At 41.8% G+C, this 24,492-nt stretch overlaps 1 protein-coding gene across 1 annotated transcript in view; it reads left to right on the top strand.

Annotated features, from left to right (window-relative positions):
• Positions 1 to 24,492, top strand: part of dnah9l (dynein, axonemal, heavy polypeptide 9 like) — a 271,859-nt gene that overhangs the window by 60,903 nt on the left and 186,464 nt on the right. The window contains 12 exon segments of the mRNA XM_059966255.1: positions 98 to 320; positions 721 to 837; positions 8,005 to 8,091; positions 8,198 to 8,356; positions 9,545 to 9,628; positions 9,704 to 9,862; positions 9,978 to 10,100; positions 10,207 to 10,329; positions 16,942 to 17,166; positions 17,418 to 17,509; positions 23,620 to 23,746; positions 24,297 to 24,443. Of these exon segments, the coding sequence (XP_059822238.1) occupies positions 98 to 320; positions 721 to 837; positions 8,005 to 8,091; positions 8,198 to 8,356; positions 9,545 to 9,628; positions 9,704 to 9,862; positions 9,978 to 10,100; positions 10,207 to 10,329; positions 16,942 to 17,166; positions 17,418 to 17,509; positions 23,620 to 23,746; positions 24,297 to 24,443 (1,666 nt within the window).

The raw sequence follows: 24,492 nt of genomic DNA, 5'->3' as shown, positions 1-24,492 counted from the left end.
TGTCCTTCAGAGAGCACATCGATGTACATAGGCTCTATCCTGCGACTGCAATATTATTGAATGCTTGTACTGAAGAATTTTTGGCTTTGTCTTTCAGTGTCAAGCAATTGGTGAGCTTCATTGCTGTGACAGAGGAGGGCATTACAGTAAAGGTAAAGGATGGGGACAACGTTGGACTTGTTCAAGTCATGGCACACCTAATGGCAGTCCGAGACTGGGAACTGTCTGCAGAGCAAACTTTCACATCTCTGGGAGAAGCAGCAGAATTGCTGAAAACCTATGGACAGCAGATTCCTGAATGTGTTTATGCACATCTTGAGGTAAATAAACAAGAGCTAAGTGTCAATTAAAATTGATTTAATTTGTCTATTTATTTTACTACACTCTTCATATCCATAATTGTTTTAACTCTGGTCCACAGAGCTTTTTTTCCACCGACTTCAGTTTTATTAAAATCTAAATAATGAGTGTTAAGAGCATTTTGAAATTCCTGAAAGTCACAGATCTTGAGGACATTGAAAAGCCTTCCCAAGGTTTGAAATGTTTCGTCACTATTTTCTTCAGAAAGAAATGCATAATGCAAGTGCAAAATAAATTAATCAGATAAAAATTATTTCTTGCCTAAGCCATCACATCAATGTGTAGCTAAAACATTTGCACAAATATAATTTAGCATGCTTGACTAATACATTCTGCATATTTTCATCTAAAATACTTTAGGAGCTGCCAGAAAAGTGGAAGAGACTTAAAAAGATTGCTTTAACTACAAAGCATGAAGTGGCACCTTTGCAGTCCAATGAAGTATCTGTTATCAGAAGGAAATGTGTACAGTTTGAGGTGAGATCAGCTTTAGCTCAGTGCTTTGAACCAAATGATTTCACAATTTTTGTTCTGTTAACAAGCTGGAGGTAAGCTCCAGTGAACCAAGAAATTGTAAACTCTATGAAATGGTGATGTCCAGAGATAACAATTATGTGTTTGACGGTTATAAATTCTAAATGGATCTGATAATGTAAACCCTGGTTTATAAAAAGGGAGTAGTTCTTCCTCCCCTTTCAATGTGAATTATTCTTAATCCGGTAGGCTATGAATCTCTTGGTAATTGGTTGCAGACCATATAACCATTCTTTATTGACTTGCTTTGCAGTGGAATATGACTGTTCCTTTCATTTCAATGTTGCTGTAAACAAAATTCAGTATGTGTTAAATTACAGATATTTATAAAATATATGCTAGCAGTCTTGAAAATATTATTTTCAAAATTTGTTGTATTTGAAAATTGTAATAAGTGAATAAGTTGTGAATAACAATAATTAATTTGTGCAAATGTTCACCATTGTTTGCTTATTTTGTGGCAGGTATAATTGTGGCAAAGGAAGATATTTCTGTTTCTCCAAGTACCTAACAGTAATTTTTTCTTGGAAATCCTTTTGTAAATTAGTTTCTCTTTCTATGCTTTCCCTGCATTTATAGATTGCTAAATTCCACAGGCAAATAAGTGTCTGATTTATCTGCAGACATTTGCAGAGGTGGCTCAACATGCCTATTGCTCTTCAGAACATTTTGGCAATCTTATTATCCCTTAGTGGTGTTTAGCAATTTTAATTAATAACAAGTCATGTGAAGTTTTAGATAATATGCATTTGCCTCATAATTATCTTTGATCTAAGCTGAGAGAAGGAACTATAAATTCTAACAGAAAAGCCAAAATCCCTCTTGTGCCTGGATCTACATGTCACATCTTAATCTTGTATGAATCATGTTTTGTCCATGTGATGAAATCTTTTTGATGTGTTTCAGATGCAAAGTCAGTACAATGCCAGTTAATAAAGCTTTTGTTCCTTGCTGGGCAGAAGTACTACAGTCTTAGTGCCCTGTAAGATTAAAATTGGTGTCAGTAATTAATTGCCATGTGATGTTTTGCATTGGTTTCTGCTTACGCTCTGATGCAAGTTATGTTGCAGGCATAATTCAATTTTGTATATGGTCCTGCAGGCAGTGAAATTATTTGCCCTAACAGCAGTGACAGAATTTAGTTGGGGGGTGGGGGGGGCTGGAGGAGAGAGAATTTAAATTAGCTATGATTCGTGCTAGCTTCTACTTCAGAACATGGTATTTTATGAATCCATCAATTTAACAGGTTTGCCCCTGAAGCTAGATGGTGCTATTTCCATATGCAAGATTAAATACATCCTAAAATTCGAAGATGCGCTCTCAAGAAATGAGGCCCTTATAAACATTATTTCTTTCCTTTGGGTTGGATGCTTTTGGTTTTAATAAAATGGATGTAACTTTACAGAGCGGCAAAATAACACATGGCAGAGCTTCTAAAAAGTTCATGCTTCATCAAAATATATCCCTACTTGGACTGTTGCCGGGGGAGGATATTATTTGGGAGAGTAAGAGTACCAGCTAGGGTTTAGAAACTTACAGCTTCAGAGAGCACAGAATGAAAGGCAGTGCCGTTTAAAAAAAGATGGTCATTACACAACTTAAAGGGAAGTTATTGAACAGATTGAATAATGTATTTGAATAATGAAAGAAATGATGCTTCCTGACAAATCAGACTGTGTATATATTCATGCAAAGCACTTTGTGAGCTATGAACAAGAAATCAAGCCTAAATAGCAGACAGAATGAGTGACATTTTGATATTTTGAAAATATTAGATCCTTAGTTGTAGTTTTGTTGGGGTTCCAGCCTGATTGGTAGCAGGAGAGCCTTCTTGCCGATGAGGCCACAGGAAGATAGGGAGATATATCTGGAGGTTAAGATTTCTAAACATATTGCTCATATACAACAACTATCGGCTGTAGAGCCAAACCTGTATACATTGTCAAAGTCATAGATACTGCACAGAAACAGACCCTGTCGACTGAGTCATTGCAAGTAGAAGAGGAATGGTTCAAATTAGAAATAAAAAGTGTTGCTTGTAAAGTCCAACAGAGCAATTTGGCCAATCAAATTGTGATTGTTTGGGGACTGTAAAGTTACCCAGCATGTATGTGATTGTTAATGAGGATCCAGATCACTTTACAAGTTTTGTTTACCGAATTGATTTCTGTATCTTCCAGTCAGCTGGATCATTTCTATAAGTATACACAGTTGAATATGGGCAAAGTCAGGGCCATCCGATAAGTAATGCATAGATTAAGTTACCATTCCTGAATTCAGACTGGAACTTCTCTTCGTCCATTATGGATACAGTGTTGCAAGAGGTTGCCAGGTCTTTCTAGAACTTGGCCTCAATATCTCCTTGTGCAACTGGATTTCTGCAATTGTAGATAGACCCAGTCAGTTTGAATCGGTAAGAATATCTCCTCCACAATCTCCATCAGCACAGATGCACCACGAGGCTGTGTGCTTAGCCCCCTGATCTATTCGCTTTACACATCTGACTGTGTGGTTAAGCACAGCTCCAATACCATGTTCAAATTTGCTGATGACACCACTTCTGAAGGCTGAGTCAAAGTGGTGATGAATCAGCATATAGGAGGAAAATTGAAAATCTGTTTGAGTGGTGCCATAACAACTCAATATCAGTAAGACCAAGAATTTGGTTGTAGACTTAATGAGTGGGACATCAGAGTTCCATGAGCCAGTCCTCACTGGAGGTTTAGAGGTGGAGAGGCTTAGCAACTTTAAATTACTATTTCAGAGGACCTGTCCTGGACCCAGCAGGTAAGTGCAATTACGAAGAAAGCACAACAATGTCTCTACTTCCTCAGGAGTTTGCAGAGATTTAGCATGACATCTAAAACTTTGACAAACTTCTGTAGGTGTGAAGTGGAGAGCATACTGACTGGCTGCATCACAGCAAGGTATAGAAACACCAACGCCCTTGAACTGAAATCCTACAGAAGGTAGTGAATTCGACCCAGTACCTCATGGAAAAACCCCTTCCAACCTTTGAGCACATCTACATGAAGCATTGTCGTAGGAAAGCAGCATCCATCATCAGAGATCCCCACCACCCAGGCCATGCTCTTTTCTCACTGTTGCCATCAGGTAGAAGGTACTTGCACCACCAGGTTCAAGAACAGTTACAACCATCAACTGAGGTGTTCCCACAACTGATGGCCTTACTTTAAGGATTCTTTATCTTGTTACCTCATATTCTTGTTATTTATCGATATTTATTCATATTTGCATGTGCACAGTTTTGTTGTCTTATGCACTCTGGCTGATCTTTCATTGATCCTGTTATAGTTCCTATTCTACAGATTTACTGAGTATCCCAACAGGAAAATGAATCTCAGGGTGGTATGTGGTGACATATATGGATTTTGATAATAATAACATTTACTTTAAACAAAATGCTGTCCTTATTACCACGGGTATGTGGCAGGACCATCTGTAGATGCTGATACACAGCAGATTACCAAGACAAAGTACAGCTGAAGTGGAATAAGTGTAGATTTGTGAGGCTGACACTTTTGATATTTAAAGTTGATAATCAGTAAGGCTGGAGAGAAGCTTGCTTTGGGGTGAATGTGGAGTTTGCTTTAGATATAAGAGAGGCTATTAACATTATTGAGCTTTGGTCATCCGCTAAGGTACTTAAGTATGATTGAAAATGCTTAGGGATTGGCCTCGATGCAGAGTTCCCTTTCAGAGACTGCTATACAAGAGTGATGATGCACCATCAATAACTCTCCAAGACGTGAGGCGAGATATTGGCTTTTATTGACTGGAAGAAAGAACAAGCAGTAATTGACCACCACACTACATCCTGGAGACTGAGGGCGGGGCTCAGGCTCCAATCGCCTTTATACCGGGGTCCGTGGGAGGAGCCACGGTCAGTGGGAGGAGCCACGGTCAGTGGGAGGAGTCACAGGAGCAGTCAGCCGGGGGGGGGGGGGGGGGTGTCCAGACAGGTATACGTAGTTCACCACAAGTGACTACTGGGTCTGAGTGGTGGAGAGCTCCATAAGCTGGGGGAGTAAATTGGATCGTTACTGTTGCATGTCCCAAAGTACACTGAGAACTTGATGCCAGAAAGAAAAATAAACTATCCACAGGCTGAAAGGAAAAGCTCTAGCCTTTCTTTTTTTGGAGTTAATAAATTTCCAAATTTCTCCTTGGCAGGTGTTTTCACTCCGGTGACAGGCCATGAACTGGTGGAACAAGCTTGGCCATTCCATCTATGATAGCTGTATGGTTACAGTGTTCGCTGTCGTGTAGTCGCATATGGACTGCTGCACATTGAAACAGATCATAACTTAGGAGGAAGTGACAGCCAGTTTGGGACGGAGCACTTCGCAATTTCAAAGTTACTAATAGTTTGTCTGTGACTACTTGCACAGATGAACTTCTGAGGCCATTCTGTGAATGTTTCCTGGTGGCTGAACTGAATTGAGTTATGAGATTCAACCTGCATTTAGAAGGCAGCAAGAATTTTCAGTGATTAAGTTTGCTAAGTATGTGGCCACAGATTGGTGTTTCTGAAGGTACTTAACAATGCCCATGCACAGTAGATGGGAATTTCCTGCATAGGAAACATGGCCAAGTGCTATGTGAAGTGGCTTGGAATAAATTAGGACTTTGAAAATCTAGTGAGCTCACTATTCCTTGTCCTCATCTGTCCTTTAGAGCAGAATTGAAATACAACTGCCATGTCATGGAGAGCTGATACTAAAGCAGTCCTGCCAGCCACTTGCATATAGTTTCTTCCCTCAGTCCTAAGCTGTATTGGCCGCGGAGTGGCAGTCAGTAAGCTGTTGACTGTGAGTGCAAGATGGATCTCTTCCATTTCATACACACCTGCTCTCACCCCATCCTCCTGCCACCCTACCGAGGATAGGGTTCCTTTTGTCCTTACCTACCGCCCCACCAGCCTCCACTTCCAGCACATAATTCTCTAAATCTCCGCAACTTCCGCCATCTCCTATGGGAGTCCACCGCCAGGCACATCCTTCCCTTCCTCTCGCCCTCCCCACACTTCCTGCTTTCCACAGAGATCGCTCCCTACACAACTCCCTCGACCATTCATCCCTCCTGCCCTCCTGGCACTTATCCTTGCAAGCAAAACAAGTGCTGCACCTGCCCTTACACTTCCTCCCTCACTACCTCAGAGCCCGAAACAGTCGCTCCTGGTGAGGCGACACTTCACTGGTGAGTCTGTTGGGGTCATTTACTGTGCGTGGTGTTCCCGGTGTGGCCTCCTGTATATCAGTCAGTCCCGACGTAGACTGTAGAGAGTGCTTCGCTGAGCATCTACGCTCTGTATGCCTGAAGAAGTGGGATCTCCCAATGGCCACCCATTTTAATTCCACTTCCTATTCCCATTCTAATATGCCTATCCATGGCCTCTTCTCCTGTCACAATTAAGCCACACTCAGGTTGGAGGAACAGCGCCTCATATTCCGTTTGGGTAGCCTCCAACCTGATGGCATGAACATTGGTTTCTCAAACTTCCAGTAGTGGCTCCCCCCCCCACCCCCTTTTCCCTCTCTCACCATATCTCCTTGCCTACGCATCACCTCCCTCTGATGCTCCTCCTTCCTTTTCTTTCTTCCATGGCTTCTGTCCTCTCCTATCAGACTTCCCCTTCTCTTTCACTAATCTACTTCACACCTCTCCTACCAGTTTCACCTACCTTGTGTTTTTCCATCCCTCCCCCAAACTTTAAACTCCATTGCTCGTCCTTTTTCTCCAGTCCTGCTGAAGGGTTTCAGCCCAAAACGTCAGCTGTGCTTTTTACCATAGATGCTGTCTGACCTGCTGAATTATTCCTCCAGCATTTTGTGTGTGTTGCTTGGATTTCCAACATCTGCAGATTTTCTCTTGTTTGGGATTGGATGTTATTGCTATTCACCACCTTCCTGGTCATCATCAAGTGTTGGGGCAGTTGAAAGTTCACGTGCATCTGAAAGAATATACGAGGGGTGATTGATAAGTTTGTGGCCTAAGGCAGAAGGAGATGAGTTATACAGCTCTCGTTACATGCACGTGCAGTTCAACTCTTTGAGTGATTATGCAGAAAGTTTGAAGTTAATAACTCATCTCCTTCTACCTTAGGCCACCCCATGCATATCAATCACCCCATGCTGTGGACCACTTCTGGAGGTCCAAGACACCAACTTCTACAAGGATGGGATCTGTATGCTCCATGACCACTGGACTAAGTGTGTAAATGTAGGAAAAATAAATGTGCTAGAGTTTCTAAAATTGACTCCTTCTATCTTAGGCCACAAACTTATCAATCACCCCTCGTATGTAGTGTGCTAGAAGTGGGGGACAGGTAGTTTACTTGCATGATCTGAATATTACAAATAGGAGAAGATAGAATGAGGGAGATGGTGGATATTGGGTGAAGATCTGGTCTAATGGATAATGATTCCTTTTGCACTCTTGATTCCAGTGTAGAATTTGAGTGTAATCAAATTTCCTGGTCATCTTGTTTAATAAGAGACCATATTTTTACCATAGTGAAGGTAGGTGAAAAATAAATAGAATTCTACATTATAATTAGATTCTTTGAAATTAGATGAACAATAACTAAGGTTTTACATAACTAGAGATTTAAGATAAAGTTAACTTGGAGTTAAATGTAACTTGAAATAATTAAGAAGGTCATCTTTAAAATGCTAAACAATGAATCTGTGTTTTCTTGGACCAGTACAAAGGATCATCCCCCTAAATCACTTAATTTCCCACCAGATTTCCTGTCTTTAAGTTAACACCATTCCAAAATACATCATATTTATTGCCTATAGTCTTTTCCTCCTTCTGTTCGCAACCTTATATTTACCTTATATACATTTCACAAATTTACTGTCACTGGCACGTTGAGCTGCCGGGACTTCTGTTGTAAGCTAAATGGTGGAAAAGTTGAGTAAAGATTTGGGTAAAAGCTTATTGCTCAGAGATTGTTGGCATTGAAGGTAATGGATTAACTCAGGAATTGTGATATGCTCCCAAAATCCAGTCCCTTGAAGTATGCCTCTTAATCAAAAACACTTGATAAGCAAAATACCAATGGTGATTTTATTGCTTCTTCAGGAAAATCAATTCAAGTTCAGAGAACAGTTCCGAAACGAAGCTGTTTTTCGGTTTGATGCAGACAACCCTTATATACAGTTAGATAAGGTGAGGACACTTCTGACGAGTTACCTGTGTTTTGTTGATTGCTACTTGCTCTATACTAATTGTTGTAGCTGATTCAACTTGAATTTCTTTCTGTTGTATGCTGCAGGCACATTGGCACATTAGCAAACTTGAAGCAGAAATGCAGAAACTTCAGGAGGCAGCTAAGCTATTTGAAGTCAACATATTAGATTACAAACAGCTGAAACATTGCCGTTCGGATATTGTTCTGTTGAAGTCTATCTGGGACTTGGTCATTGTTGTTCAGGTAGGTTTAACAATTGTTCCCGAATTAAAGATTTAGTTAGGTGAACAAACATCTTTCCAAGAATGTGTTGTATTAGCAGTATCCCTTTATAACTTAACAAATCATAGATGCCAGCACAGTTCTGGCAGTTACATGAGATACACCCAGCAATTGTTTCTTGTTTATATGGGGGAATGAGCGGGTGGAGGATGGAGAAAAACTGAGGTATAGAGGAAGGGGCACAGGGAGTGCGGGTTACCTGAGACTGGTAAAAGCAATGTTTATACCATTCAAAAGCTTTCATTCTGTGACTTGTTAAAGTGCCACTTTAGGGTAATAGCTATCTGCAGGTTGAGTCTGTGGTCAGGAAGACAATGCAATGTTCGCATGCACTTCGAGTGGACTAGAATATAAAAGCCAGGATGTAATGTTGAGGCTCTATAAGGCACTGGTGAGGCCTCACTTGGAGTATTGTGAGCAGTTTTGGGCCCTTATCTGAGAAAGGATGTGCTGACATTGAAGAGGGTTCAGAGGTTCAAGAGAGCGATTCTGGGAATGAAAAGATTACCATATGAGGACTGATTGATGGCTCTGTTCACTGGAATTCAGAGAATGAGGAGGAATGTCATTGAAACATACTGAATGTTGAAAGGCCTCGACGGAGTGGATGTAGGGAGGATGTTTCCGTTGATGGGAGAGTCTGGGACCAGGGGACACAGCCTCAGATTAGGAGGGTGTCCTTTTAGGATGGTGATGAGGAGGAACTTCTTTAGCCAGAGAGTGGTGAATTTGTGGAATTCATTGCCACAGAGAGTTGTGGAGGTAAAATCTTCATGTATATTTAAGGCAGAGGTTGATAGATTCTTGCTTGGCCTGGATGTGAAGGATTACGGGGAGAAGGCAGAAGATTGAGGCTGAGAAGGAAATGGATCAGCTATGATGAAATGGCAGAGCAGACTTGATGGGCCGAAAGGCCTAATTTCTGTTCCAATAGTTTATGGACTGAGATTGAAAGGGTGAATATCAGTGTTGAGTTCATAGTTCTGGTTATAGAGCATTAAAATGTAGCCGATACATGATTATGAGCAATGCCACATAAGCACTCTGTTGGGTCAGGATTTGATAAATTGTTAAGGTAGATTTATTAAAGAGGTAAATGTCTTTGTTTTTTTTAAGTTTCTAAGCATGATGTTCTTTAACTTGTTATAGACCAGTATTGATGATTGGACTAAAACGCAGTGGAAGCAAATCAATATTGAGCAGATGGACATGGAACTGCGAAGATTTACAAAGGTATGAATGAGCTGAATGTAAATTGCTTAGAGTATGCACAATCGTGTAATTTTACAAGCTTTACTCTTCCAATAGGAGATGAAAGCCCTTGATAAGGAGGTTCGAGTATGGAATGTTTATGCTGGATTAGCATCCACTGTTAAAAATATGCTGATTTCCCTTCGGGCTATGACTGAGCTGCAGAGTCCTGCAGTCAGGTCGAGGCACTGGCACCAATTAATGAATGCAACAGGGGTAAGACAAAAGATCTTCCTGACTGCCCGTGTAACATTGATTTGTATTAGCTTCCAAAAAAGGAAGTTTTACTTCTCTTTCCAAAGCCATCGAAACCTGAACTTCATTCCAACAGGTCAGCTTCATCGTGGATGCTAACACTACCCTGGGGGACTTGTTAGGTCTTCATCTGTACAGGGTAGAAGAGGAAGTTAGAAACATCGTAGATAAAGCAGTAAAGGAAATGGCCATAGAAAAGGTAATATAATAAATAAATATTTGTGTATATGTGTGTGTATATATTGTTCTGTTACAGCTCTTTGCTACCAGCATTCAAACTTGAGTAAGTTTTACTGCTTCTTCAGGTGCTGGGAGAAATTGCTCAAATATGGAGTGTAATGGAGTTTTCATATGAAATACACCACAGCACTGGAACTCCATTGCTCAAGTCTGATGCAAACCTCGTTGAAACTCTGGAAGATAATCAGGTGCAAATTTACTGCCACTTTACTTGGAGATCATTTTGTGTCTCAAAATGAATTCACTCTTTTGTTGCTTGGTAGAGTTTTAAATTATTTTTAGCTGCTATTTGAAGTGGTTATAGGGCCTATTTAAAAGTACAAAGAAGCATATCTCTAGGGATTTGTAGCTACCTTATTGCCAAGATGTTATTAAAATGTGGTTTTACCATTAAACAGACTATTTGTGCTGTTGATATCTTGTGTATATTGATGCTGCACCTTGTGATATGAATTAATGGTCCCTTTTGTAAAGGCATAGTTTCTGATTGTTTTAAAGTAAAAGCTTATTGGTAGAAATTAATTTATTGTTAAAGGCAAAATGGTGGTTTATTTGAAAAGTAAAAGTTAAAAAATTAATTAAAATGACATATTATATTCTGTGCCAGGCCATGAACACTGTGGTTTTGGTTATTGTGATGTAGGGGTACCTTGATGTTTTTGTTTTCAAAGTCTTAATACAATCACTTGAACCAGCTTGTGCATGAATTAAATTATTGGCTTTATAAAAATGGCCATAGCATTTCAAAAATGGAATAAATAGAAGTTCATATATATTTTAGATTTCAAGTTTTCTTTCAGCATATTAACCTATTAATACATTGCAGGACACTGCCTGAGAGCTTGTATTTTTAAGGGTAATACCTTGGTTATGTATTTTTGTGTTTTTTTGCTGTTGCAGTGGAAATTGAATGAAGTGACAGGCCATAATTTAGAATTCCTCTAAATGCACATAGGGTAAAAACTGAATAATCCAATACTGTGACAGCAACTTGGATGTGTATAGTGACTTCCTCAAAGTAAACATGTTCATGGCAGTCGTGTTCCAAAGAAACCTGAAGAAGGGTGTATTGAAGCAAGCTCAGTCAAAGAGTATTATGCAACTTTTCAAACAATAAGAGGTGGGTCACACAGGAAGATCAGGACCAAAGTTTAGGTAAAAGGCGTTCCAATTGTTTAATTGGCTTCAGAGCGATAAGGCACGCACGGCTGATAACACTCATCACATAAATAACAGTGAAGTAGAAACACTGGCTTCCTTGTGAATGGAGAGTAAACGTCAGCGCTCATTGTTCAAATCCTAAATGTTGATACAAACATAGAACAATACAGCACAGTGCAGGCCCTTCAGCCTGCAATGTTGTGCCGACCCTTAAACTCTGCCTCCCATATAACCCTCCACTTTAAATTCCTCCATATACCTGTCTAGTAGTCTCTTAAATTTCTCTAGTGTATCTGCCTCCACCACTGACTCAGGCAGTGCATTCCACGCACCAATCACTCTGAGTAAAAAAAACCTTCCTCTAATATCCCCCTTGAACTTTCCATCCCTTACCCTAAAGCCATGTCCTCTTGTATTGAGCAGTGGTGCCCTGGGGAAGAGGCACTGGCTGTCCACTCTGTCTCTTCCTCTTAATATCTTGTATACCTCTATCATGTCTCCTCTCATCCTCCTTCTCTCCAAAGAGTAAAGCCCTAGCTCCCTTAATCTCTGATCATAATGCATACTCTCTAAACCAGGCAGCATCCTGGTAGATCTCCTCTGTACCCTTTCCAATCCTTCCACATCCTTCCTATAATGAGGCGATCAGAACTGGAGACAGTTCTCCAAGTGTGGCCTAATCAGAGTTTTATAGAGCTGTATCATTACCCCGCGACTCTTAAACTCTATCCTTTGACTTATGAAAGCTAACACTTCATAAGTTTTCTTAACTATCCCATCTACCTGTGAGGCAACTTTCAGAGATTTGTGGACATGTACCCCCAGATCCCTCGGCTCCTCCACACTCAAAAGTAACCTGCCATTTACTTTGTACTCTGCCTTGGAGTTTGTCCTTCCAAAGTGTACCAACTCACACTTCTCTGGGTTGAACTCCATCTGCCACTTCTCAGCCCACTTCTGCATCCTATCAATGTCTCTCTGCAATCTTCGACAATCCTCTACAATATCTACAACACCACCAACCTTTGTGTCGTCTGCAAACTTGCCAACCCACCCTTCTACCCCCACATCCAGGTTGTTAATAAAAATCATGAAAAGTAGAGGTCCCAGAACCAATCCTTGTGAGACACCACTAGTCACAACCCTCCAATTCAAATGTACTCCCTCCACCACGACCTTCTGCTTTCTGCAGGCAGGCCAATTCTGAATCCACCTGGCCAAACTTCCCTGGATCCCGTTCCTTCTGACTTTCTAAATAAGCCTACCATGTGGAACCTTGTCAAATGCCTTACTAAAATCCATATAGATCACATCCACTGCACTACCCTCATCTATATGCCTGGTCACCTCCTCAAAGAACTCTATCAGGCTTGTTAGACATGATCTGCCCTCCACAAAGCCATGCTGACTGTCCCTGATCAGACCATGATTCTCTAAATGCCCATAGATCCCATCTCTAAGAATCTTTTCCAACAGCTTTTCCACCACAGACGTAAGGATCACTGGTCTATAATTACCTGGGCTATCACTACTACCTTTTTTGAACAAGGGGACAACGTTCACTTCCCTCCGATACCATTCCTGTTGACAACGAGGACATAAAGATCCTAGCCAGAGGCTCAGCAATCTCTTCCCTCACCTCGTGAAGCAGCCTGTGGAATATTCCGTCAGGCCCTGGGGACTTATATGTCCTAATGTATCTTAACAACTCCAACCCCTCTTCTCCCTTAATATTAGCATGCTCCAGAACATGAACCTCACTCATATTGTCCTCACCATCATCAAGTTCCCTCTCATTGGTGAATACCGAAGAGAAGTATTCATTGGGGACCTTGCTCACCTCCACAGCCTCCAGGGACATCTTCCCACCTTTATCTCTAATCGATCCTATCTTCACTCCTGTCAGCCCTTTGTTCTTCACATAGTTGAAGAATGTCTTGGAGTTTTCCTTTACTCTACCCGCCAAGGCCTTCTCATGCCCCCTTCTTGCTCTCCTCAGCCCCTTCTTAAGCTCCTTTCTTGCTACCCTATATTCCTCAATCCTTGCTTCCTGAACCTCACGTATGCTGCCTTCTAACATCTGACTAGAATCTCCACCTCACTTGTCACCCATGGTTCCTTCACCCTACCATTCTTTATCTTCCTCACAGGGACAAATTTTTCCCTAACATCCTGCAAGAGATCCCTAAACATTGACCACATGTCCATAGTATATTTCCCTGCAAAAACATCATTTCAATTCACACCTGCAAGTTCTAGCCTTATAGTCTGATAATTTGCCCTTCCCCAATTAAAAATGTTCCTGTCCTCTCTAATTCTATCCTTTTCCATGATAATGGTAGAGGCCAGGGAGCAGTGGTCACTGTCCCCCAGATGCTCACCCACTGAGAGATCTGTGACCTGACCTGGTTTGTTACCTGATACTAGATCTAGTATGGCATTCCCTCTAGTTGGCCTGTCATCATACTGTGACACAAATCCATCCTGGATGCACTTAACAAACTCTGCCCTGTCCAAACCATTGGAAATAATTAGGTGCCAATTAATATTGGGGAAGTTAAAGTCACCCATGATAACCCAGTTATTTTTGCACCTTTCCAAAATCTGCCTCCCACTCTGCTCCTCGGTATCCCTTCTGCTACCAGGAGGACTATACAATACTCTCAATAGAGTAACTGCTCTCTTCCTGTTCCTGACTTCTACCCATACTGACTCAAAAGAAGATCCTGCTACATTACCCTCCCTTTCTGTAGCTGTAATGGTATCCTCGACCAGTAATGCAACCCCTCCTCCCCTTTTCATCCCTCTCTATCCCTTTTAAAGCACTGAAATCCTGGAATATTGAGAACCCATGCCTGCCCTGGTTCCAGCCAAGTCTCCATAATGGTCACTACATCATAATTCCAAGTATGTATCCAAGCTCTCAGTTCATCACCTTTGTTCCTGATGCTTCTTGCATTGAAGTACACACAGTTTAGCCCTTCCACCTTAACACCCTTTATCCTGTTTCTCTTTCCTCGAAGCCTCTTTATATGCTAGAATTTGCTTTACTCGCATGACCTTTATCCTCCTCCATCTCACTATCTGCTCTAACATTCTGGTTCCCCTCCCACTAGAAATCTAGTTTAACCCCCCCCCCCCCCCCAGAGCAGCACTAGTAAACCTTTCGGCAAGGATGTTAGTCCCCCTCCAGTTCTGGTGCAACCCATCCAGTCGGAACAGGTCCCATCATCCCTGGAACAAGGCCCAATTGTCCAGAAACATGAAGCATTCCCTCCTGCACCAACTCCTTAGTCACGTATTTAGCTGCATTATCTTCATGTTGCTGGCCTCACTAGCACTTGGCATGGGTAGCAATCCTGAGATTGCAACCCTGGAGGCCCTGTCCTTCAAATTTGCACCTAACTCCCTAAATTCTCTTTGCAGGACCTCCTCCTTCTTCCTATCCATGTCATTGGTCCACATAGGGACCACAACATCTGGCTGCTCATTCTCCCTCTTCAGAATACTGAGAACTCGATCCGAGTTATCAGAGACCCTGGCACCAGGGAGGCAGCAGACCATCTGGGATTCTGGATCTCTTCCACAGAACGTCTTATCTGTCCCCCTAACTGTCAAAACCCCTATCACTACTGCTCTCCTCTTTTCCCTCCTTCCCTTCTGAGCTGAGGGTCCAGCCTCGGTGCCAGAGTTGCAACCACTGGAACTTGTCCCTGGTAGGTCATCCCCACCAACAGTATCCAACGTGGTATACTTATTATTGATGGGAATGGCCACAGGGGTGCTCTGCTCATTCTGTCTAATCCCCTTCCCTCTCCTGACAGTCATCCAGCTATCTGTCTCCTGACTCTTAGGGGTGACTATCTCCCTGTAACCCCTGTCTATTTCTGCCTCTGCCTCCCGAATGATCCAAAGTTCATCCAGCTCCAGCTCCAGTTCCCTAACTTGGTTTGGCAGGAGCTGCAGCTGGATGCACCTTTTACAGGTGTAGTCATCAGGGACAGCTGTGCTCGCCCTGACTTCCCACATCTTGCAACCGGAGCACTCGACTGCCCTAACTGCTGCCTCTATTACCCATTCCTAAGTTAATTAGAGTTATTAAAGAAGCTTACCCGGTCTTAGCTCACTGGGAGCAAGCTCGTCCTCAGCCTCTGCTCGCTGAAGCCTCTTGAGTCTGTTACGTATTCAGGCAACAATAAATATATGAGTTCAGCAAGGGTTTATATAACAAACAACACGTTTATTAAACACTGAAAACAAACCCCCCAAAATTAAACAAACACTAACGTAACCGGAAATCAGCTGCTGTGCGGCAGCTTAAACATTTCTTAAAGCGATGCAGCAAAAACAATTCTTTAAAGTAGTATTGCCAAAAGTTCGAAATGCTCACAGTCCATTTAAGTGAGAGACTTTTTAAGATGATTTAAATTCTCTTTCACGTTGTTTTGCTTCGATCCCCAACGTCGAACTTTTCCCACGAAGTATTTACGAAACGAAATGACTTAAAGGCACTGACCTTTCCTTTATCACACTGTCCTCAATCTTCTGCTATCCTGCAGAGATTAACACGAGAACAGTCAACGAATTCCTTTCAAATAAGGATTAAATAATGTCGAACCCGTTTCACCGTCGAAAATAGATTCTCCTCGATCTTTAATTCCCGAACTCCGATCTTCACTCTCCACTGACTTCTGAACTAGCAGTATTGTAACGAAACTGCTGGCAATGACCTTTTAAACTTTAGGCATTAGATAAAAACTTCATCCTTCAACTAAACTGCGTCATCACATTAAATCGCGCAGTGGCATGAAGTCAACTTGGCAAATCCAGCCACAAACTGCCCCTCCTCACAGGGTGGGGTCTTCCTTTTATAACCTGTAAAAAAAACCTGTCACATGATCTCTACTGGCGGGAAAATGACATCACTCCACCATCACAAGACCATTACCTCAAGTCCAGTATAGCTTCAACCCCAGTCATGTGACAAGGGTACCACTGTCATGTGTCACGAGTACGTAACAAGTCAAAGCCTTCCCACTCTGTCTTCCACTACTCCATTGCCCGCTCTGTTAATCTGCTCACTTTTTAAACTCTCCCGCTGCCTCACGGACCGACTTTCATGCGCTTGTGCAGTCGTGCCCCGGTCAAATTGCCAAAGAAATGTCAAAAAATTTTAGAACTTTGGGCTGAAGAGCTGATTTGTTGCTGCTAATTCCATGACAGCATTATTAAATTATTATCAAATTTTCCCCTCACTTTGCTGTTTTCATTACAAAATTTAATTATTCACTCACCAATACAATGAACTTCTCTGCTTACAATATTAAACATGAATGGAACTTCAGGTTTTCTTCATAGAATCAACCACAGCATTGTAGTTGGCAAATGAGTACATAGATTTTAATTTGTAATAAGCTGTTGCGACCCAAAACTCTGGTCATACTTGAAGTGGTCACCTGCCAGATGATACTGATGATAGTGTTGTTACTTTTTAAAAAGACTTCCAGTTATGCTCTATGAAATCTTTTCATAATTCTCCTAATTGCAACATGCTAAAGGCAACAATGCAAAAGTTTGTAGTCTATTACCATCAGCAAGGCATACATTTTGTCCTTTGTTTTCCTTGCTGTGATATACAGGTTCAACTACAAAACATTTTGATGAGCCAACACGTGGAATATTTCTTAACTGATGTCAGCAGCTGGCAAAAGAAATTGATGATTAGCGATTTAGTCATCTCCATTTGGATGGAAGTACAGCGGACATGGGCTCATTTACATAGCATCTTCACTGGGTCTGAAGATATCAGAAGCCAACTTCCTCAGGATGCCAAAAGATTTGACAAGGTTGACGTGGATTTCAAGGTGCTAAAGATAAGCGATTAGTTTTGTAATTTATATCTTTGTGCAATGTCCCATGCTTTGCTATCTATGATACAGACTGATAATCATTCAGTTTTTCTTTATAAGGAAGATATTAGAAAAGATGTTCTGTGATATGGACTATTTATGACTATTTTCAATGACTATTTTCAATGGGTGATGACAAAATTTGCCAGCTGTTTTCTCTGGTGTTTTATGCTTAGATATTGAAATAACTGTTGTTTTCATTTCAGGATTTAATTTCTTTGGCCATCAAGAATAAGAAAGTAATTGATGCAACAAACAACCTTGGATTGTTGGAAAAATTAGAAGCTCTTCAACAAAGGTAATAATTACTTATCAACACTGCAATGATGTTGATGACCTGGAATCTGCGATGCATCAGGAAAGGGGACTCTGGACACTGACACACGGACACTGTGTCAGGAGACAGTCACGCCTATTAGATTAACTGCTTCCAATCTGGTCAGTGGTCAGAGGCAAGAGGGTATAAACTGCAAGTAAGGCAGGCAGAGGATTCCAGGAGGTTGTGCTGGAGGAGCCTCAGCCCTTGAGCTTGCCCTTGAGATTGCTGCTTCCTGTGAGGATGAGAGTTGGGGCCGAAGGAATAATAAGTAACCAAACCGTGACACTGTGGTTCAAGGAGCAATTTATATTTGGGGGATTGGATATAATTCTCTTTTGTAAAGATTTTCAGTCTTGAAGGCTATGCTGCCTACCTGGTACCTGACTTCAGAGCATCTCATCAGACCTATAGAGGAATTTGGAGTGGGAGGGGAAATATCCAGTTATTCTAGTTCATGTGGGTACCAGTGATGTAGGAAGAACAAGCAGAGAAGTTTTGAAAAGGGAATTTGTGCAGCTAATGACTAAATTAAAATGCAGAACAAAAAAGGTAGTAACCTCTTGTTACCTGAGTCGTGAGCAAATTTCCACAGAGTTCATAAGATCAGAGAACTAAAAGTATGAGTGAAGTGGGTTTGAATTTGTGGGACATTGGCACCAATGTTGTGTAAGAAGTCCCAAAGAAATGTCTCAGCCCGAAACATTGGCTGCTTATTCAATCCATAGATGCTGACTGACCTGAGTTCCTCCAGCATTTTGTGCGTGTTGTATTGGGGAAGGAGGGAGCTTTTGCAATGGGGTGGACTCAACCTTCATCATGCAGGGTCCTGGTGAGCTGCATGAATAGGGCTGTGGAGAGGGCTTTAAATTAAATAATAGGGAAGTGGGTTCAACAGCTTGGGAAAGTATGGACAATGTAAAAGGGGAGTGCAGAAGTGGTACAAAAGTCTCCCGAAGAAAGAATAAGACAAAAAGTTTAGAAAAGATTAAAAAGTTACTGATAGGCAACATAGAGACCAAATTGAAAGGGGTGATGAATACTGGACTGAAGATGTTACATATTAATGCACGCAGTATATGGAGCAAGGTAGATGATCTTGTAGCACAGTTAGAGATTGGCAGGGATGATGTGGGCATCTCTGAGATACGGCTGAAAGAAGATTATAATTGGGAACTTAACGTAAAAGGATTGTATTGTAAAGACAGGCAGATGGGCAGAGGGGTGGGTGGCTTTGTTAAAAAAATAACAAATGAGATCAAATCCTTAGAAAGAAGTGACATGGGATCAAAAGATGGAGAATCCATGCGGGTAGATAAAAGGACCGAGAAGGGAGTTACTTACAAGCCTCCGAATAGTAGCCAGGATGTGGGATACAAATTACAATTAACATTAGAGAAGGCATGTAAAAAGGATAATGTTACAATAGCCACGTGGGTTTTCGATATGCAGGTAGATTGGGAAAATCAGGTTTGTGCTGGATCCCAAGAGAGGGAATTTGTAGAATGCCTCTGTGATTGTTTTGCAAAGGTGTATGTGGTTGAACTCTCTCGGGAAAGGCAATTCTAGATTGGGTGTTGTGTAATAAACTAGATTTGATTCGAGAGCTTAGCGTAAAGGAACCCTTAGGAGGCAGAGATCATAATATGATAGAATTCATCCTGCAATTTGAGAAGGAAAAGTTAAATTAAGACATGACAGTATTAGAGTGGTGCACAGGGAGCTACAGAGGTGTGAAAGAGGTGAGGGCAAGGTTGATTGGAAGAGGAAATGAGCAATGATGACATTAGAGCAGCAATTTGGAGTTTCTAGGAGCAATTCAGAAGATGCACGATGGTTTATCCCAAAGCAGAAGAAGCATTGTAAAGGGAGGATGGGGCAACTGTGTCTGACAAGGGAAGTCATAGACAGTATAAAAGCAAAATAAGTCATGTAATTTACTAAAACTTAGAAGTCAGAAGATTGGGAAGCTTTGTAAAACCAAGAGAAGGCAACTCAAATGGCTTTAAGAAGAGAAGAAATGAAATATGAAGGTAAGGTAGCCAGTAGTATAAAAGAGGACACCAAAAATGTTTTTTCATATATATTAAGAATAAAAGAAAGGGAAGAAGACATTGGACGATTGGAAAATGACACTGTAGTGATGAGGGACAAAGAAATAACAGATAGGCCAGTTAGCCTGACTTCAGTGGTTGGGAGGATGTTGGAGTCCATTATTAAGGATGAAGTTTCAGGGTACTTGGAGGCATGTGAGAAGGAAGGTGAACATGGTTTCCTTAAGGGGAAATCTTGCTGACAAATCTGGAATTCTTTGAAGCCATAACTGGCAGGATAGACAAAGAAACATCAGTGGATTTTGTTTACTTTGATTTGACAAGATGCCACACGTGAGGCTACTAAACAAGGTAAGATCCCATGGTATTACAGGAAAGATACCAGCATGGATGGAAGCAACACACACAAACTGCTGGAGGAACACAGCAGGTCAGGCAGCATCTATGGAAATGAATAAACTGTCGACATTTCAGGCTGAGACCCTTCTTCAGGACTAAGAAGGATGGGGGAAGATGCCAGGAAACCGAAAAAGGTGAAGGGAGGGGAAAAAGGCTAGATAGAGGCATTAGGTGAAGCCTGGTGGGTGGGAAGGGTAAAAGGCTGGAGAAGAAGAAATCGGATAGGAGAGGAGAGTGAACCAAAGGAAAAAGGGGAGGAGGGGACCCCAGGAAAAGAGATGAACCGGTAAGAAGAGGTAAAAGGCCAGAGTGGGGAATAGTGGAAGAGGGGAGGGAATTTTTTTTTACTGGAAAGAGAAATCGATGTTTATACCATCAGGCTGGAGGTTACCCAGACATAATATAAAGCATTTCTCCTCCACCCTGAGGGTGGTCACATCTTAGCACAAGAGAGAGCCATGGACTGGCATGTCAGAACGGGAATGGGAATTAAAATGCTTGGCCACGAGGAAGTTCCACTTTTGGAGAATGAAGTGGAGTTGCTTGATGAAGCTGTCCCCCAGTTTACAGCAGGTCTCACCAAAGCAGAGGAATCTGCATCAGTAGCACAGGACACCATTGACAAACCCAGCAATGTGGCAGGTGAAGTGTTGCCTTGTCTGGAAGGACTATATGGGGCCCTGCATGGAGGTGAGGGCAGAGGTATATGAGCAGTTGTAGCACTTAGGTCACTTGCAAGGATAAGTGCTTGAGGGAGATTAGTAGAGAGGGACGAATGGATAAAGGAATCGGGGAGGGAGCAATCCCTGCAGAAAGTGGAGAGGTGGGGGGAGTTAACGAAACGTTTAGTGGTAGGATCCCTTTGGAGAAGGCAGAAAGTGTGGAGAATGATGAAGCAGCACCAATGCAGTTGTCAGTGAAGTGGAGAAAGAGTTGGAGAATATTACCAAGGAAGGCTTATGGAACATGGGGAATTGTTCTACATAGCCAGCAAAGCGACCAGCACAGCTGGGGTCCATGCAGGTGCCCATGTCTATCCATCGAGTTTTACAACAGTATCCCCTTTGTCTGCAGGTTTGATGGTAAGGCTGGGATTGGTGCAGAGAGAGTGGGCAAGGTTCGAGGAGGAGAGCGGAGAGGTATATTTGAGACAGTTGACGTCTCGTCGGCAATTTGAGATGAAAAGATCCAGAGCAGTCAGAGAACCAGAGTGTGGTGTTGAAGACGAGGGTTGTGAAGCGGTTGTGAAATTCTTGCCAGGACGTGGGCTTGGAGACACAGGTGCTGGATGTAGTGGCATACTTGGAACTCACTGATGTGTGGGCAAAAGGGGACAAGGATGACGCCCTTGCTGAATACAGAACTTCTGACTCTGAGAGGGGATAGTCAGAGGAAATGGTATAGACATGGCAAGGATTAGAGTGAAATTAGAGGGAGAGGTGAGTTGGTGGTGTCAGAGGAAGGAGGAAGGGTTGGGGTGGGGTGGGAGGAAGATGAAAGCTTCGAGGACTCAAGATGTGATGGTGGGTGGAGAGTGGTGGTGGGGGGTGGGGGGAATGGGAGACTGAGAGCTCAGTGGCAGCGAGTAAAGTCTTGGCCTGGAGATGCTTGCAGTCAAGGTCCAGGCTGAAGATGAAGCAAGAGGCTGCACAACTTGCAGTCTGAAGGTGTCCAGTGTGTAGGAACCGTCATAGATGGCAGTGAAATCCTGGTTTTGGATCAGATCTTCCTATCTTCACTGGACGCGACAAACGTGTGGATCTTTCAACCACCAGTTGCATGGATAGAAGATTGGCCATCTGGCAGGAGACTAAGTGAGAATAAATGGGTGTTTTCTGGTAAACTTCTGATGATTGGTAATGTTTGGCATTGGGTCCACTCCTTTTCACATTGTGTGTGAGTGATTTGGATGGCGGAATTGATGGATTTGTGGCTAATTTTGTGGATGCTACAGAGACAGGTTGAGGGCAAGGTACTTCTGAGTAAACGGAATTTCCAGAGGGACTTGCACAGGTTAGAAGAATGGGCAAAGAAGTGGCAGATAGAATACAATGTTGAGCAGTGTATGGTCATGCAATTTGGTAGAAGGAATACAAGTGTAGACTATTTTCAAAGTGGGGAGCCAATTCAGAAATCCAAGGTCCAAAGGGACTTGAGACATTGTGCAGGATTCCTTAAAGGTTAACTTGCATGTTGAGTCAGAAGTAACAAAGGCAAATGTAATCTTAGCACTCATTTTGAGGAGACCAGAATATGAAAGCAAGGCTGTAATGCTGACAGTGTACAAGGCATTAGTCAGGACACATTTAAAGTATTGTGAGTAGTTTTGCGCCCCAGATATAAGAAAGGACAAGCTGACATTGAAGGAGATCCAGAGGATGTTCACGAGAGTGATCCCAGAGATGCAATGGTTAATGTATGAGGAGTGTTTGGTGGCTCTTTCTCTGTACTTGCTGGAGTTTAGAAGAATGAAGAGGAATCACATTGAAACCTGCCAAATCCTAGATAGTGTGAACATACTGAAGATGTTTCCAGTGGAGGGAGAGTCTAAGACCAGAGTGCACAGCCTCGGAGTAGAAGGATGTCCCTGTGAAGGAATTTCTTTCACTAATAGGTGGTGAATCTGGAATTCTTTGCTACAGATGGCTGTGGAGGCCAGTGCATTGGATGTATTTAAAGTGGAGGCTGATAGGCTCTTGGTTAGCGAGGGCATCAAAGACAACGGGAGATGGCAGGAGAATGGAGTTGAGAGAGAAGATAGTCAGCCATGATTGATTCATGGAGCAGACCCGATGGGACGAATGGTCTAATTCTGCTCCTGTTTCAAATGTAAGTGGGTTGGGGAGGGGTGAATGAAAGGGAATTAACAGAAGCTAGAAGGTGATTGGTGGAAGAGGATTTGAGATGAAGAAGAGATCTGATAGGAGAGGTGAGTAGAAAATGGAATAAAAGGAAGGAGGTGGGGAAGCAGAGGTGAAGGGATGGGCAGGTCACAAGGGCGGCGAGGAGAAGAAAAAGGGTGAGTTTTAACCCTGTTCTAGTGGTTTTTTCCCCCATCATGCACCACATTTGCTGAGCAATTTCACATATATCCACTCTCATTTATTCTGGTAATTCCATGGTTGTGAACCAGGGCTTAAGTTTCCTACTGCTAAGGTTGCTTCAAAAGTGTTGCTAACTTCACCTGTTTTTTTTATAGATTGCACCAGACAGTTTTTTACTGTGAGGCTGTACCAACTTGCTTTCACTTCTTGGAAGTAGATGTGTTCAGAACTAGAAAACTTCTAATAGTTCAATGTTTGCATATTTAATCTTGAGCTTGGACTGGGCAATATAAACTCAGCCATATGCATAGTCATTGTCTTTCAATGAATACTTTCCCCCCTCTTAACTTTTGGGGAAGATTTGAAAATATTCTAAGTAAGTGGCGAGTTATGGGACCAAATGTATATGCTGCCACAAACTCTAGTATTTGATATATTGTCTTGGTCTGGAAATTTCATTAGTACATTTTTGTTTTGTAATTGAAAATTATTGTAAAGTTCTTGGATAAAATTATCTTATTTTGTAATTTCATTGCTCTAGTAATATCCCACAAAATTTTAAAGAATTCATTTTAACCTTTCAATCTGTTTGCAGATTGGCCCTTTGTGAAAAAGCTTTATCTGAATATCTGGAGACAAAACAACTCACATTTCCAAGATTTTACTTTGTTTCTGTAGTGGATCTATTAGAAATTATTTCGAAAGGAGGTCAGCCAAAACAGGTAAAGATTACCATGATTCATCATAATCTCCAGATGTCCTGATCATTAACAATTGTGAAATTCTATTTCGTTTGAACTTGTCTGGAGTAATGTCTCTCCCTGAAGACATTGTACAGAGTGAGGAGTTCAATGTAATCTCATTGAAGTAGACCAGATTCTGAAAGGGAATGAATGACAGGATCGATGCTGGGAGGCCATTTCCTTAGTGTGTTTAATCCACAACTAGAATTCACATTTTCAGGATAAAGGTCAATGTTTTATCACTGAGGTGAAGAAATTGCTTAAGGGAGAAGATTTAACATTCTTTGGCATTCCCTAACTCCAAGGGGATGGGGATACATGGTCTGCTATTTTAACGTTTAGCTGAGCATGCTTGCGGAGAGGGTCAGGGTAAGGGGTTGTGGTGGTGCCTGTGGTCTACCCCAGCTTCAGATTCTTTCAATGTTACTTGGTCTTTAATCTGAGACTTTGGTTGAGGAAGCTCAAGGGGAAGACATAAAATATTATGAAACTATTTCTTTCAGTTGTTATTTCTATTCTGTCTGAACAGGTGACAAAGCATCTGCTTAAGATGTTTGATAACTTAGCTGATTTAAAATTTGAAGATGATGATGATCATCCTTCTAAAGCGGTGGGAATGTACAGTCGAGAAGGTGAATATGTGCAGCTTTCACCGCCCTGTTTCTGTGAAGGACGGGTAAGGAATTTTGAGTTTCTCATACAACATATTTTAACACTAGGTATAT

The sequence above is a fragment of the Hypanus sabinus genome, chromosome 4 (assembly GCF_030144855.1).
Source record: "Hypanus sabinus isolate sHypSab1 chromosome 4, sHypSab1.hap1, whole genome shotgun sequence".
Lineage (NCBI taxonomy): Eukaryota > Metazoa > Chordata > Chondrichthyes > Myliobatiformes > Dasyatidae > Hypanus > Hypanus sabinus.
The sequence above is the reverse complement of the archived record's forward strand: the minus strand, read 5'-3'. Positions and strand labels throughout refer to the sequence as shown.